Source organism: Rhinatrema bivittatum, chromosome 1, assembly GCF_901001135.1.
Source record: "Rhinatrema bivittatum chromosome 1, aRhiBiv1.1, whole genome shotgun sequence".
Classification (NCBI taxonomy): domain Eukaryota; kingdom Metazoa; phylum Chordata; class Amphibia; order Gymnophiona; family Rhinatrematidae; genus Rhinatrema; species Rhinatrema bivittatum.
This window is the reverse complement of record NC_042615.1, coordinates 835,122,706-835,138,265: the sequence shown is the minus strand read 5'-3', so window position 1 is coordinate 835,138,265 and position 15,560 is coordinate 835,122,706. Positions and strand designations below refer to the sequence as shown.

General features: G+C 47.7%; 1 protein-coding gene across 1 annotated transcript in view; it reads right to left on the bottom strand.

The window, feature by feature from the left end:
- LOC115079620 (talin-1-like) overlaps window positions 1–15,560 on the bottom strand; it is a 480,705-nt gene that overhangs the window by 242,094 nt on the left and 223,051 nt on the right. Inside the window, 3 exon segments of the mRNA XM_029583330.1 lie at window positions 2,225–2,359; window positions 5,901–6,014; window positions 6,755–6,868. Coding sequence (XP_029439190.1) covers window positions 2,225–2,359; window positions 5,901–6,014; window positions 6,755–6,868 — 363 coding nt within the window.

The following is a 15,560-nucleotide window of genomic DNA, read 5'->3' as shown; positions in this document are numbered from 1 at the left end:
CAAATTAAGGTCCCACTGAGGAATCAATGACCTTAAAAGAAGGTCAAAGATATTACACCCCTTGGAGACTGACATTTCAAAAGGGATAGAAGGTAAAGTTTGTCTATTTATGGATTATACTAAGATCTGCAACAGAATGGACACGCCTGAAGGAGTAAAGAGAATGAAAAGTGATTTAAGGAAGCTTGAAGAGTGGTCGAAGATTTGGCAGCTGGGATTCAATGCCAAGAAGTACAGAGTCATGCATCTGGGATGCAATAATCCAAAAGAGGTTTATGTGATGGGCAATGAAAAACTGATGTGTATGGACCAAGAGAGGGATCTTGGTGTGATAGTGTCTGGTGATCTGAAGATGGCGAAGCAATGAGACAAGATGATAACTAAAGCCAGAAGAATGCTGGGCTGCATAGAGAGAGGAATAACCAGTAAGAAAAAGGAGGTGGTGATGCCCTTGGGATGGGTCCTTGGTGAGGCCTCACCTGGAGTACTGCGCTCAGTTCTGGTGCCTGTGTCTCAGAAAGAATAGAGACAGAATGGAGGCAATCCAGAGAAGGGAGACAATAATGGTGTTGGTCCATATCAGAAGACCTATGAAGAGAGGCTGAATGATCTGAATATGTACACCCTCGAAGAGAGGAGGTGAGGGAGATATGACACAGACTTCAGATACCTGAAAGGTTTTAATGATGTATGGACTTCAAACCTTTTCTGTTGGAAAGAAACCAATAGAACTAGGGGTCACGAAATGAAACTCCAAGGGGGAAGACTCAGAACCAACATCGGGAACTATTTCTTCATGGAGAGGGTGTTGGAGGCCAGGAATGCCCTTCCGGAGGAGGTGGTGAAGAAGAGAACTAACAAAGAATTCAAAGGGGCAGGGGATAAACACTGTGGGAATCACAGAGGTTATTACCCTTAGCAGAAGGTATGGAGATTACTACCCTTAACCATAATGCTTTGATGCTTTTATTGTAACTGCAACTTTGCTCCCCACTTAGATGCAAGGGGAAAAGAGGAATTGGATTCAGAAGACAAGTGAGGGCCCAGATGTGCATGATCTAGGATACTGATGCGCAGACATAAGGGACAAAGCACAGGAATGCTTCTATGGCCAAGTCCTAAAGAAAACGAAGAAAGCATGCATGTTGGTAACTTGCTGGTGCGGCGGTTACTATTGTCAACCAATAAGCCTTGGCACTTTTGATGCAATTCCAACATTGCTCTCTGCTTCAACGGCAGGAGAAAAGGGGAATTGGATTCAGCCAGCAACCAACAAGAGCCCCGACTTTTATGGTCTGGGGAACTGATACTCATGGGGTAACTTGCACAGAGCAGCAGTTACTACCCTTATCCAATAAACCTTGATACTTTTGATGCAATTGCAAAATTGCTCTCTGTTTCGAAGGAAAGGGGTGGGGGGTGGAGGGAAAGAGAAATGTGGATTCAGAGACAGCCAACAAGAGGCTTGACTTTTTTGGGCTACTGATGCTCAGACATTAAGGAAAAAACACAGGACGGCTTCTACGGCCAAGTCCATAAGCAAAGCACGTCAAGCAGCACTGACTGATAGAAGGGGTAATCTGCACGGCGCGGCAGATACAGTCATGGGAGGCTTGCTGGGCAGACTGGGTGGACTACTGGTCCTTTTCTGCCGTCATTTCTATGTTTGTTTATTTATTTATTTATTTATTTATTTATTTATTTAAGGATTTTTATATACCGCGGTTCGTTAGCAAACATCACCTCGGTTCACAGAGAACATTAAATTAGCAACGAGCTTTACAATCAAAATTAAGTTAAGGCGAAACAAGTTTGTAAACAATAAAAACGTAACTAATACTTTAGGATAATACACAATAAAACTCAACAATACTTCCAAGGAGGGGTAGGGTACAAGGGGATCAAGAATATCAGTATAGACATAGCAGATCAATTTTTTCCTTTAAATAGAATAAAAATAGAATGTTTCTATTGTCAGCAGGCTGCGCTCACTCACACTGCATAGACAGAGAATCCGAGCAGGAGACCCACCTCAGTCTGCGCTCACTCACGCTGTATACAGAGAACCCATGCACAGGAAATCCGAGTAGGACACCTAACTTTGTACACAGGGAATACCAACAAGAAACCCGCCTCGGTCTGTGATCACTCACACTGCATACACTGAGACTCTTCTGAGTTTGTGCTCTCATATACTGTAAGTGTGGAGATCAGACTGCCTCACCTTTTGTGCTGCTGTTCGTAGCTCAGCCAGCGCTGCTGCCAGATTCTTCGTGCACTGGCTAAGTTGCATGGCAGAGGCTTGGTCCGTGATGGTTGGGACAGTGGCTTTACCTGCAGCAACCATCTTCCCACCAGGCTATGGAAGAAGAGAAGATTATATGTGAAAAAAAAAAAGGTAGAAGACATCCTAAATTCTACAACCACAGATCGTAACAGAATAAAATCTCAAATGGGAAGAGACAAAAATGTGAGGTGGTCCATTCAGTAACAGATGGTAACGGTTCCCTCAACCTGAGAGAGATTATATTAAATAACATACCTGAAAGTTCTTACCAATACAGAGGACATAAGAGAGGCATTATTTTATGCACCTAGAGGGATATGGGGTGAGGGAGGCACTAACACACGCAGTAACTCACCTGCAGGAAGCTCTAGCACTGAGAGGGACAGGGTGAGAGAGGCACTAACACACACAGTAACTCACCTGCAGGAAGCAGGAAGCTCTAGCACTGAGAGGGACAGGGTGAGAGAGGCACTAACACACACAGTAACTCACCTGCAGGAAGCTCTAGCACTGAGAGGGACAGGGTGAGAGAGGCACTAACACACGCAGTAACTCACCTGCAGGAAGCAGGAAGCTCTAGCACTGAGAGGGACAGGGTGAGAGAGGCACTAACACACACAGTAACTCACCTGCAGGAAGCTCTAGCACTGAGAGGGACAGGGTGAGAGAGGCACTAACACACGCAGTAACTCACCTGCAGGAAGCTCTAGCACTGAGAGGGACAGGGTGAGAGAGGCACTAACACACGCAGTAACTCACCTGCAGGAAGCTCGAGCACTGAGAGGGACAGGGTGAGAGAGGCACTAACACACGCAGTAACAAGCCTGCAGGAAGCCCTAGCACTGAGAGGGACAGGGTGAGAGAGGCACTAACACACGCAGTAACTCACCTGCAGGAAGCTCTAGCACTGAGAGGGACAGGGTGAGAGAGGCACTAACACACGCAGTAACACACCTGCAGGAAGCTCTAGCACTGAGAGGGACAAGGTGAGAGAGGCACTAACACACGCAGTAACACACCTGCAGGAAGCTCTAGCACTGAGAGGGACAGGGTGAGAGAGGCACTAACACACGCAGTAACACCCCTGCAGGAAGCTCTAGCACTGAGAGGGACAGGGTGAGAGAGGTACTAACAGACGCAGTAACACCCCTGCAGGAAGCTCTAGCACTGAGAGGGACAGGGTGAGAGAGGTACTAACAGACGCAGTAACTCACCTGCAGGAAGCTCTAGCACTGAGAGGGACAGGGTGAGAGAGGCACTAACACACGCAGTAACTCACCTGCAGGAAGCTCTAGCACTGAGAGGGACAGGGTGAGAGAGGCACTAACACACGCAGTAACTCACCTGCAGGAAGCTCTAGCACTGAGAGGGACAGGGTGAGAGAGGCACTAACACACGCAGTAACAAGCCTGCAGGAAGCCCTAGCACTGAGAGGGACAGGGTGAGAGAGGCACTAACACACGCAGTAACTCACCTGCAGGAAGCTCTAGCACTGAGAGGGACAGGGTGAGAGAGGCACTAACACACGCAGTAACACACCTGCAGGAAGCTCTAGCACTGAGAGGGACAGGGTGAGAGAGGCACTAACACACGCAGTAACACCCCTGCAGGAAGCTCTAGCACTGAGAGGGACAGGGTGAGAGAGGTACTAACAGACGCAGTAACTCACCTGCAGGAAGCTCTAGCACTGAGAGGGACAGGGTGAGAGAGGCACTAACACACGCAGTAACTCACCTGCGGGAAGCTCTAGCACTGAGAGGGACAGGGTGAGAGAGGCACTAACACACGCAGTAACTCACCTGCAGGAAGCTCTAGCACTGAGAGGGACAGGGTGAGAGAGGCACTAACACACACAGTAACTCACCTGCAGGAAGCAGGAAGCTCTAGCACTGAGAGGGACAGGGTGAGAGAGGCACTAACACACACAGTAACTCACCTGCAGGAAGCAGGAAGCTCTAGCACTGAGAGGGACAGGGTGAGAGAGGCACTAACACACACAGTAACTCACCTGCAGGAAGCTCTAGCACTGAGAGGGACAGGGTGAGAGAGGCACTAACACACGCAGTAACTCACCTGCAGGAAGCTCTAGCACTGAGAGGGACAGGGTGAGAGAGGCACTAACACACGCAGTAACTCACCTGCAGGAAGCTCTAGCACTGAGAGGGACAGGGTGAGAGAGGCACTAACACACGCAGTAACTCACCTGCAGGAAGCTCTAGCACTGAGAGGGACAGGGTGAGAGAGGCACTAACACACACAGTAACTCACCTGCAGGAAGCCCTAGCACTGAGAGGGACAGGGTGAGAGAGGCACTAACACACGCAGTAACTCACCTGCAGGAAGCTCTAGCACTGAGAGGGACAGGGTGAGAGAGGCACTAACACACGCAGTAACACACCTGCAGGAAGCTCTAGCACTGAGAGGGACAGGGTGAGAGAGGCACTAACACACACAGTAACTCACCTGCAGGAAGCTCTAGCACTGAGAGGGACAGGGTGAGAGAGGTACTAACAGACGCAGTAACTCACCTGCAGGAAGCTCTAGCACTGAGAGGGACAGGGTGAGAGAGGCACTAACACACGCAGTAACTCACCTGCGGGAAGTTCTAGCACTGAGAGGGACAGGGTGAGAGAGGCACTAACACACGCAGTAACTCACCTGCGGGAAGCTCTAGCACTGAGAGGGACAGGGTGAGAGAGGCACTAACACACGCAGTAACTCACCTGCAGGAAGCTCTAGCACTGAGAGGGACAGGGTGAGAGAGGCACTAACACACGCAGTAACTCACCTGCAGGAAGCTCTAGCACTGAGAGGGACAGGGTGAGAGAGGCACTAACACACACAGTAACTCACCTACAGGAAGCTCTAGCACTGAGAGGGACAGGGTGAGAGAGGCACTAACACACGCAGTAACTCACCTGCAGGAAGCTCTAGCACTGAGAGGGACAGAGTGAGAGAGGCACTAACACACGCAGTAACTCACCTGCAGGAAGCTCTAGCACTGAGAGGCACTAACACACGCAGTAACTCACCTGCAGGAAGCTCTAGCACTGAGAGGCACTAACACACGCAGTAACTCGCCTGCAGGAAGCTCTAGCACTGAGAGGGAAAGGGTGAGAGAGGCACTAACACACGCAGTAACTTGCCTGCAGGAAGCTCTAGCACTGAGAGGGACAGGGTGAGAGAGGCACTAACACACGCAATAACTCACCTGCAGGAAGCAGGAAGCTCTAGCACTGAGAGGGACAGGGTGAGAAAGGCACTAACACACGCAGTAACTCACCTGCAGGAAACCCTAGCACTGAGAGGGACAGGGTGAGAGAGGCACTAACACACGCAGTAACTCACCTGCAGGAAGCTCTAGCACTGAGAGGGACAGGGTGAGAAAGGCACTAACACACGCAGTAACTCACCTGCAGGAAGCAGGAAGCTCTAGCACTGAGAGGGACAGGGTGAGAGAGGCACTAACACACGCAGTAACTCACCTGCAGGAAGCTCTAGCACTGAGAGGGACAGGGTGAGAGAGGCACTAACACTCAGTAACTCACCTGCAGGAAGCTCTAGCACTGAGAGGGACAGGGTGAGAGAGGCACTAACACACGCAGTAACTCACCTGCAGGAAACCCTGGCTGGCACTGATGAGAGCTAGTTGAGCGCTGGGGCTGTCAGGCTGAGACTGACTACCTCGTACACCTTGCACAAGCATAGGAATCTGATCTGCCACAACCTGCAATTCATGGAATAAAAAACTGATGTCATCAGTGCATCCAGATGACAATGATCATTTTACTTCTTCTCAAATGTTATATCCGGTACGCTGTTTTGCTGACTTGTGTAGATCTGTATTTCTGCCTGGCAGTTATGGCAGTAGCTTTCGGAACTATGTGATTTGAGCAACTTCATGCTTCTTTCACATCAGTGCCCTGTCCTTCCTGTTTCAGCCTGTTCGCAGTACACGTACATGTCGGGGGAGACAGCTATTACATCCTTCTCAAGCTCCGCTATTCTGAAGACACAATACATCTATCATTTTGGATGCATGAATACGAATTATTGAATCATGGCTAAACTGCTTGGACTCTAGAGTGATTTTACCCTTACGCCTCCTCACTAATTTTTATTTATAACAAAAAACGACAGCAGAGAAAGATCATTCCGGCCTATAGCCAGTCTTCCCATCCAAATCTAAATGTATGTACAAGAGAGTGCAGTAATGGGCAAGAATAGCAGAGCACCAGAGATCAACGGGTGTCATGCCCATCCCTCCGTCCTACAGCACAGGACATGCACCGTTTCCCTCCCTCTCCATCTTTGCATGAACATCATTTCCCTCTCCCCCTCACTCTGCAGGGGGTATCAGTCCGATCCCCTCTCGCACGCACAGCACAGATTAGCACGAGTTCTGCTCTCCTCCCCCTCAGCACCGTACAGCACAGAATGAAGTAGGCTCCCTTTCCCGCTCCTCACCTTACAGCTCTGCACAAGCTGCTGCTGGGCCGCAGGGTTCTTGTTGGAGGAAGCCGCGTGCTGGGCTGCAGCAATGGTCTGGGTGGCAGAGGCTGCGGCTTGCTTTGCGGCATGCTGGTAGCAAAAGCAAAATCAAGGTATTAGAGGAGAGAGGTCAGTGGAGGAGCCTGCTTCAGCCATCATTCATCACGTGATCTGCCCCTTCCTGCTTTTTCACACGCTCCCCAAGTGTCACCCCTTTTCCTCCATCAGTCTTCCCCCTCAGAGACTATGCCTTCTGCCCCATCGCTCACCCTGAAGGGAGAGGATCAGAAAGGATCAGCCCAATCACTCACTCCCTGGGGATTTATTTATTTGATTTATAATATGCCTTTCAGACACTTCAGAGCGTTTCACATTCAGGTACTGTGGGTATTTCTTGTCCCCAGAGGGCAATTCTGTACCTGAGGCAACAGAGAGTAAAGTGGTTTGCCCATTGTCACAGGGAGCAGCAGCGGGATTAGAACCCTGGCGTACCTGGTTTGTAGCCGCTGCACTATCTCCTCCTTGCCCATCACACCTCCATAGAAACTACATTTAGAGACACCCCCTACTCGCACCCCATCAGTATTATTTATTTAAAGCATTTATAAACTGCAGCTTCCAGTAATCTGCGTGACATACAATATAAACTGTTACAGAAATCATACAGTTACGTATTGATGTTCAAACAAGACAAAAGCCACTGCTATGGCTGCCATACTCCCATCATGGTGTCAAAAACAACACAGGAATACTAAAGCCACTTTCAGACGGTTTCTAAAAAAACCCAAACAAAACCCTCCAACATCAAGATCAAAGAGCAAGTCAAAGTATGAAGACCTTCAGAGCCCTTGATCTCAGACAATTCAATTCTACTAACCAAAAGCCTAGAAAAACAAAAACGCTTAAAAAAAAAATCATTTTTTATTTTATTTTTTTAAAGGCTGACAGAGAAGATTTGGCTCTTAAATGCTGAAGAATTTGGTTCCGAAGCAGAGGACCTGCAATTAAGGTTTCTATTAGAGGCACCAGTTTCAAGAGGCTACATCTGAAAGGCTCTGACCAGAGGACCTTAATGCTCAAGGAAGTCTAAATATTTTTAAAAGGAAACAAAAAGATTCAGATGCTTCTGAACTCACGGCCTTGTGGAACAGCATAAAATCTTGAAGCTAATCTGGAACTGAATTGGAAGCCAGTAGAGAGAAACTAAGACGGGGTAATATCGTCCCTTAGCCTGGCACCAGATAAAATTCACAGCAGGGCTCTAATGGTGGAAAATGGAAGGCCCGGGTATACTGAATTAGCATTATTTAAATAACTGAGTATGAGCGCTTGCAACAAAGTCCTGAAATCATCAGAGCAGGAAAGGTTTTCAGTCTCCAAAACAGACATCATTTAAAGAAGGTGATTGGGGGCAAATCAAAAACAAGCACTCGCTGAGACACAGGAAGAGCATTGCCTCTCGAAGTAGAAACTTTCGGGAATTACCCCTGAAGCAAAGCGATGTAAAACCAAAATTTCCATCTTGCTAACATTTAAAGCTAAATCTATTCCCCTGGGAGCAGATATTGATGGGCGCTAAACAGTTTGTGACTTTCAGAAAGGGCGCAGAAAAGGTGGTGAATGGAGAGAGAGAGAGAAACATAGGCTGTCTGCATAGAGATGACAGCCAACGTCAAGGCTACTGTGATTCAGTTATTAAAAAGCATGGCTAATAGGGCTGAGCCCTGCGGCACTCCAGTACTTAAAGACAGAGGAAGAGAGGCAGGAGGTCCAACTATAACTCGCTGAGAGCAATCACTTAAGTAAAGCACCTCAACACAATATCTGATATTTCCAGCTTTCCAGTCATGCCAGCAAAATATGAAGATCAATAGTACTGAACACAGCTGAGATTTCAAGAAATACTAGAAGTGCCAGCATTAAATCTGTGTTGAAAAATATCCAGGCTGGAGACAAGCAGGCTTCAATACTGTGACCAGGGTCAAAGACAAACTGGAAACTATCAAGAACGTGAATAGCCGCATCCAGGAACTTTTACAGTTGTTTCAAAACTGCCTTCTCAATTAATTTTGCTACTTTTACAGTTACTTCAAAATGCCTCTGCTAGACTCTTACAAGGGACAAGGAAATTTACATAGATACATAGAAATGATGGCAGAAAAAGACCAAACGGCCCATCCAGTCTGCCCAGCAAGCTCCCACAACAAGGGCCCTGAACTTGGTGGTCAGTGAAACTGACCACCAAGTTCAGGGCCCTTGTTGGTAATTGTTTGATTCGAATTTCCTGCCATCCCCTGCCGTTGATGCAGAGAGTAATGTTGGAGTTGCATCAAAGGTGAAGCATAAGGCTTAATGGTAGTAACCACTGCATCAAGCAAATTACCCAATGCCTTGTTTACCCCGACTGCACAGATTAATGCCTTGTTGGATGTTGTCTGAATGTAAATCCTCTTTTCCACATATGCCCCTTCCGCTGAAGCAGAGAGTAACGTTGTATATGCATTCAAAGTGAAGTATCAGGCTTAATTGGTTTAGGGTAGTAACCGCCGCAATAAACAAGCTACCCCCACGCTTATTTGTTTACACAGACTGTGTAGTTCAGTCCTTGTTGGTTGTCTGAATGCAAATCCTCTTTTCCACATTTCTCTTGCCACTGAAGCAGAGAGCAATGTTGGAGTTGCATTAACCGCTTTATTGAGTAAGGGTAGTAATCACCAGGTAGTAACCATCATTCCAGCAAGCCACTCCCATGCCTCTACTCTTCATTTCCATCCTCTAGCCTTTCTGGATCCACAATGTTTATCCCATGCCCCTTTGAAATCCTTCACAGTTTTAGTCTTCACCGCTTCTTCCGGAAGGGCATTGCAGGCATCCATCACCCTCTCCGTGAAGAAATACTTCCTGACATTGGTTCTGAGTTTTCCTCCCTGGAGTTTCAAATCGTGACCCCTAGTTCTACTGATTTTTTCCAATGGAAACGGTTTGTTGTTGACCATGGATCATTAAAACCTTTCAAGTATCTGAAAGTCTGTATCATAGCACCTCTGCACCTCCTCTCCTCCAGGGTATACATATTTAGGTTCTTTAATCTCTCCTCATAAGTCATTTTATGAAGACCATCCACCTTTTCAGTCGCCCTTCTCTGGACCGCCTCCATCCCGTCTCTGTCCCTTTGAAGATACGGTCTCCAGAACTGAACACAGTACTCCAGGTGAGGCCTCACCAAGGACCTGTACAAGGGGATCATCACTTCCTTTCTCTTACTAGATATTCCTCTCTTTATGCAGCCCAGCATTCTTCTGGCTTTAGCTATCGCCTTGTCACGTTGTTTCGCCAACTTCAGGTCGTTAGATACTATCACCCCAAGGTCTCTCTCCTGCTCTGTGAACATCAGCCCTTCACCCACCATCAAATACAGTTCTTTCGGATTTCCACACCCCATATGCATGAGTCTGCATTTCTTGGCATTGAATCTCAGCTGCCATATCTTCGACCACTCTTCCAGCTTCCTTAAATCCCGTCTCATTCTCTCCACTCCTTCTGGTGTGTCCACTCTGTTGCAGATCTTAGTATCATCCGCAAAAAGACAAACTTTACCATCTAACCCGTCCACAATGTTGCTCACAAAGATATCGAACAGGACCGGTCCCAACACCGATCCTTGCAGCACTTCGCTTAACACCTCTCTCTCTTCAGAGTAAGTTCCATTTACCATTACACATTGTCTTCTGTCCGTCAACCAATTGCAATCCAGGCCACCACCTCAGCTTCTCATTTTATTCACAAGCCTCCTGTGCGAGACTGTATCAAAAGCTTTGCTGAAATCCAAGTAGATGACATCAAGCGCTCTTCCTCGATCCAATTCTCTAATCACCCAATCAAAAAAGTCAATCAGATTTGTCTGACAGGACCTGGTGAATCCATGCTGCCTCTGGTCCAGCAATTCTTCTGACTGTAGATAGTTTACTATTCTTTCTTTCAGCAGTTACTCCATTACCTTTCCCACCACTGAGGTGAGGCTAACCGGCCTGTAGTTTCCAGCCTCCTCTCTGCTCCCACTCTTGTGAAGCGGGACCACCACCGCTCTTCTCCAATCACTCGGCACCACTCCTGTTTCTAGAGATCTATTGAACAGGTCACGCAGCTGACCTGCCAGCACATCTCTGAGCTCCCTCAGTATATCTTGGGATGAACCTCATAAGGCTCCATGGCTTTGTCCACTTTCAGTTTTCCTAGCTATTCCTATACATTCTCTTCTATAAACAGAGTTTCATCTACTCCACTCCACTCCAGTTTCTTGTTAACTAGCGACGGTCTTTCTCCAGGGTCCTCTTTAGTGAACACCGAACTGAAGTATTCGTTTAATATTTCTGCCATTTCTTTCTCTCTCTCCACAAATTGATCCTTTTCACTATACCACTTTGGACTTTTCTCTTTTCTCTGATGCATCTGAAAAATGTTTTGTCACCTCGCTTTACCTCTTTGGCAATCCTTTCCTCCGCTTGACTTTTTGCTGTCTTGATTACTTTCTTCATCTCCCTCAGTTCCACAATATATTCTTCCTTGTGATCCTCCCTTTGGGATCCTTTATATTTCTTAAACGCTGTTCTTTTAGCTTTTATTTTATCAGCCACCTCCTTCAAGAACTAGATAGGTTTCATTTTTCTCTTGCTTTTCTTTACTTTTCTAACATATAGATTAGTTGCCTTGGTAATTGCTCCTTTTAGTTTGGCCCACAGTTCCACATCTCACATGTTCTCCCATCCTTCTAGTTCTTCCTCTAGTTCTTCCCATCCTTCTAGTTCTTCCATTTCAACAAAGTCTGTGTTTTTGAACTGCAAAACTCGGGTCTTTGTGCGACTTCTCCGTATCCTATTTGTGATATGAAAATTGGTTCTTACCTGCCAATTTTCGTTCCTGTAATACCACAGATCAGTCTAGAAAAGTGGGTTGTGTATCCCTACCAGCAGGTGGAGTCGGAGAACAATTAGAACTTTGGGCACTGCTACATAACGAGAGTGCCACCTGCAGTCCCTCAGTATTGGCCTGTATCCAAGCCCACACTAACAGAACTAACTAGCAGCCGATGTTGAAACCCAAACAAAAAAACGACAACCTGCGGCCTCAACAAACAGACTCAGAAACTGCTCCATCGAGTAACTCTGTCAACACGGAGCTCCGAAACTAAAAAAACAACAACAACAAAACAGCAAATCGTAAGGCAATGTAGTCTTTCGGTATCTAAATGAAGGTGTGGGCCTCTGGACTGATCTGTGGTATTACAGGAACGAAAATTAGCAGGTAAGAACCAATTTTCATTTCCTGAACATACCCAGATCAGTCCAGAAAAGTGGGATGTACCCAAGCCACCCTACACTGGGCGGGAACCCGAAAGACCCGCACGCAATACACTCTCACCAAAGGACGATTCATCATTTATTTTTATTTATTTATTTATAACTTTTATATACCGGCATTCGTAAAAAACATCATGTCGGTTTACAGACAACTGAGAAAGGAAATTACAATGATAGGTGGAGGAAGGATAGATAGTTAAAAGGTAAATTAACTTTACTGTAGAGCCAACGGGCGCCACAGTTATTAAATGAGATTACATATGGTTAACCAAGTTAGACATAATTAATTATATACAAGAGGTGACAGTGTGGGGGATAGGGTGGGGGGAAGGGGATGAAGCGCACATGGGAGGCGGGGTGGGGTTGGAACTGTACAAGGGAGTTAGACATAATTAATTATATACAAGAGGTGACAGTGTGGGGGAAAGGGCCACACTGCCGCCCTACAAATCTCCTGAGGTGACAGGAGTTGACACTCTGCCCAAGAGGTCGCTTGTGCCCTGGTTGAGTGTGCTCTGAGACCCAACGGCACTTGACGCCCTCGGGAAATGTAGGCGGAGCCAATGGCTTCCTTAATCCAACAAGAGATGGTCCCTTAGGCGCCTTGTCACCCTGTTTGTGCCCCTCAAACAGGAGAAACAAGTGATCCGAACGTCGGAAATTATTAGTAACCTCCAGGTAGTGCAGCAAAATACGCCGGACATCCAATAGATGAAGGTCCCTGCCCTGACAGTAATACCGAGCCCAGTGCGGAAAACTGGGAAGATCCACCACCTGATTGACATGGAAGGCCGAAACCACTTTGGGAAGGAACGAGGGAACTGTCGCAGGGAAATTCTATCGTCATAAATCCGAAGAAAGGGATCGCAGCACGACAATGCTTGCAATTCCGAAATCCAGCGGGCCGAGCAAATAGCCACCAAAAACACTGTTTTTAAAGTAAGATCCTTCAACGAAGCCCTGCGCAGAGGCTCAAAGGGGGCTTCGCACAGCGCCCGGAGAAATAGATTCAAACTCCAATCGGGACATAAAGGCCGGACAGGCGGATGCAGATGTTTAATCCCTTTGAGAAAGCGAGCAATATCTGGATGGACAGCTAGAGACACACCATTCAACCGACCCCGCAAGGCGCCCAACGTTGACATCTGAACCCGAAGGGAATTAAACGCTAAACCCCTAGCGAGTCCTTGCTGCAAAAATTCAAGCACCCGGATGACGTCCACGGTCAACGGATTGCAAAAGCGTTTGAGACATCATGCCTCAAACAGCTTCCAAACGTGAACATAAGCCATAGAGGTGGCTGGACGGCAAGCCTGTAGGAGCGTGGAAAGAACCTGCTCGGAATAACCCTTCAAGCGTAAACATCACCTCTCAAAAGCCAGGCCGCGAGAGAGAAGTGATCCTCCCGATCCGAAAATATGGGCCCCTGACGGAGAAGATGCGGTAGATGAGCGAGTTGCAATGGACCCAAGAGGCCAGGGCGAATCAGATCCGCAAACCACGGGCGACGCGGCCACTCCAGCGCCACCAGAACCACCCTGCCGGGATGGAGTTTGATGCGATGAAGAAGTCGACCGATGAGGGGCCACGAAGAATTCCAGTAGGCCAGGAATACACCAGTGCGTTGAGACCCACCGAGCCCTGCTCTCGCAGATGGCTGAAAAATCTGTCCGTCTTCGCGTTCGCCCTGGTTGCCATCAGATCCAACTGCGGCACACCCCACCGGGCGCAAATGAGGTTCCACACGTCGCGAGACAGTTCCCATTCCCCGGGATCGAGCTGTTGTTGCTGAGAAAATAGGCCTGCATGCTCTCCACTCCCACGACGTGAGAAGCTGCAATTCCCTGGAGATGGCGCTCCACCCAGGCGAACAGGGGGCGCGCCTCGAGCACAACCGCGAGACTTCTTGTGCCCCTTGGCGGTTGATGTAAGCTACCGTCGTTGCATTGTTGGAGAACATGCGAACCATTCTGTTCCGTATCAGGGGAGAAACGCCTATAAGGCCAGCCGTACGGCTCTCGTCTCGAGCCGATTGATGGACCAGGACCCCTTCGTCGGAGACGAGAGCCCTTGGGCGGTTCTGTCTGCACACACTGCTCCCCAGCCAGACAGACTGGCATCGGTGGAGATTATTATCCAATCTGGAGGATCTAAGTCCACTCCCCATTCCAGATTGTCACGCAATAGCCACCACGATAGACTGAGTCTGGACTCGGGAAGGAGCGGCATTGGGAGATGGAACTGTTCTGACACCGGACTCCAGCGCGACAAGAGCGCACGTTGTAATGGTCGCAAGTAAGCAAACGCTCAGGGCACCAAATCCAAGGTGGAAGCCATGGAGCCCAGGACGTGCAGATGATGCCACACTGAGGGCTGCTGGCTCCACAGGAGAGCATGAATCTGTTCTTGCAACTTCCGCAGATGATCCTCTGCCAGAAACACCTTGCCTTGTCAAGCTCTTCCATTTGATTTGGAGGCCTGTAAACCACTCCAGTAAAAATGGATGCCCCATCATCTTTTGAGGTTGGCCCATAGTGCTTCTTCTTTGCCCCATCTTCCTTGCAGCTCAGATGCTTGGATATTGTTTCTGACATAAAGAGCCACTCCTCCCCCTTTTCTGTCCTCTCTGTCCTTCCTTAACAAGTTATAGCCCGGTATTACCGTATCCCAATCATGAGATTCCATGAACCACGTCTCCTTGACAGCAACAACGTCCAAGACCGCCTCCACCATTAGGGCTTGCAAATCTGGGATTTTATTGCCCAAACTATGAGCATTTGTGCACATAGCTTTCCAGCTTGTCTCATTCAGGTTACTGCTTTTCCTGGACTCCTTTTGTGACTTATTTAGCTGACTTTTGTTATCCACTTCACCCTTTTCCATAACATTTGTATATGGGGGGTGACATTCTAATTTCCTTCTGCCACCCCCGGCATCGAGTTTAAATGCCTTATTAGATAGGATTTGAATTTATTTCTTAGGATCCTTTTCCTGCCACAGACAGATGTAAGCCGTCTTTGACAAAGAGCCTTTTACTTTTCCATACAAGGCCCCAGCCCCCAATATATCCAAAACTTTATGCCTTACACCAGGATTTGAGTCATACATTGAAGTTATCAATATGGCTGAGTCTCTCCTTCCACTTTCCATGAACAGGTAAATTTGACCACATCACCCCGTCACTGATAGCACTGGCTTCCTGTACAATCCAGAATTCCCTATAAAGTATTAACCTAATTTTCAGTATCATCAGCAATATTAATCCATGCTTATTAGGAGTGACACTTCAACATTACATACCACAGAGAGTACTAAGATCGCAAATCAAGGACTTCTAATGGTGCCTTCTACTCGGAACACACACCCAATGCAAATAAGAGACCGAATGTTCTCCATAGTGGTCCCCGAGTTGTGGAACTTTCTTC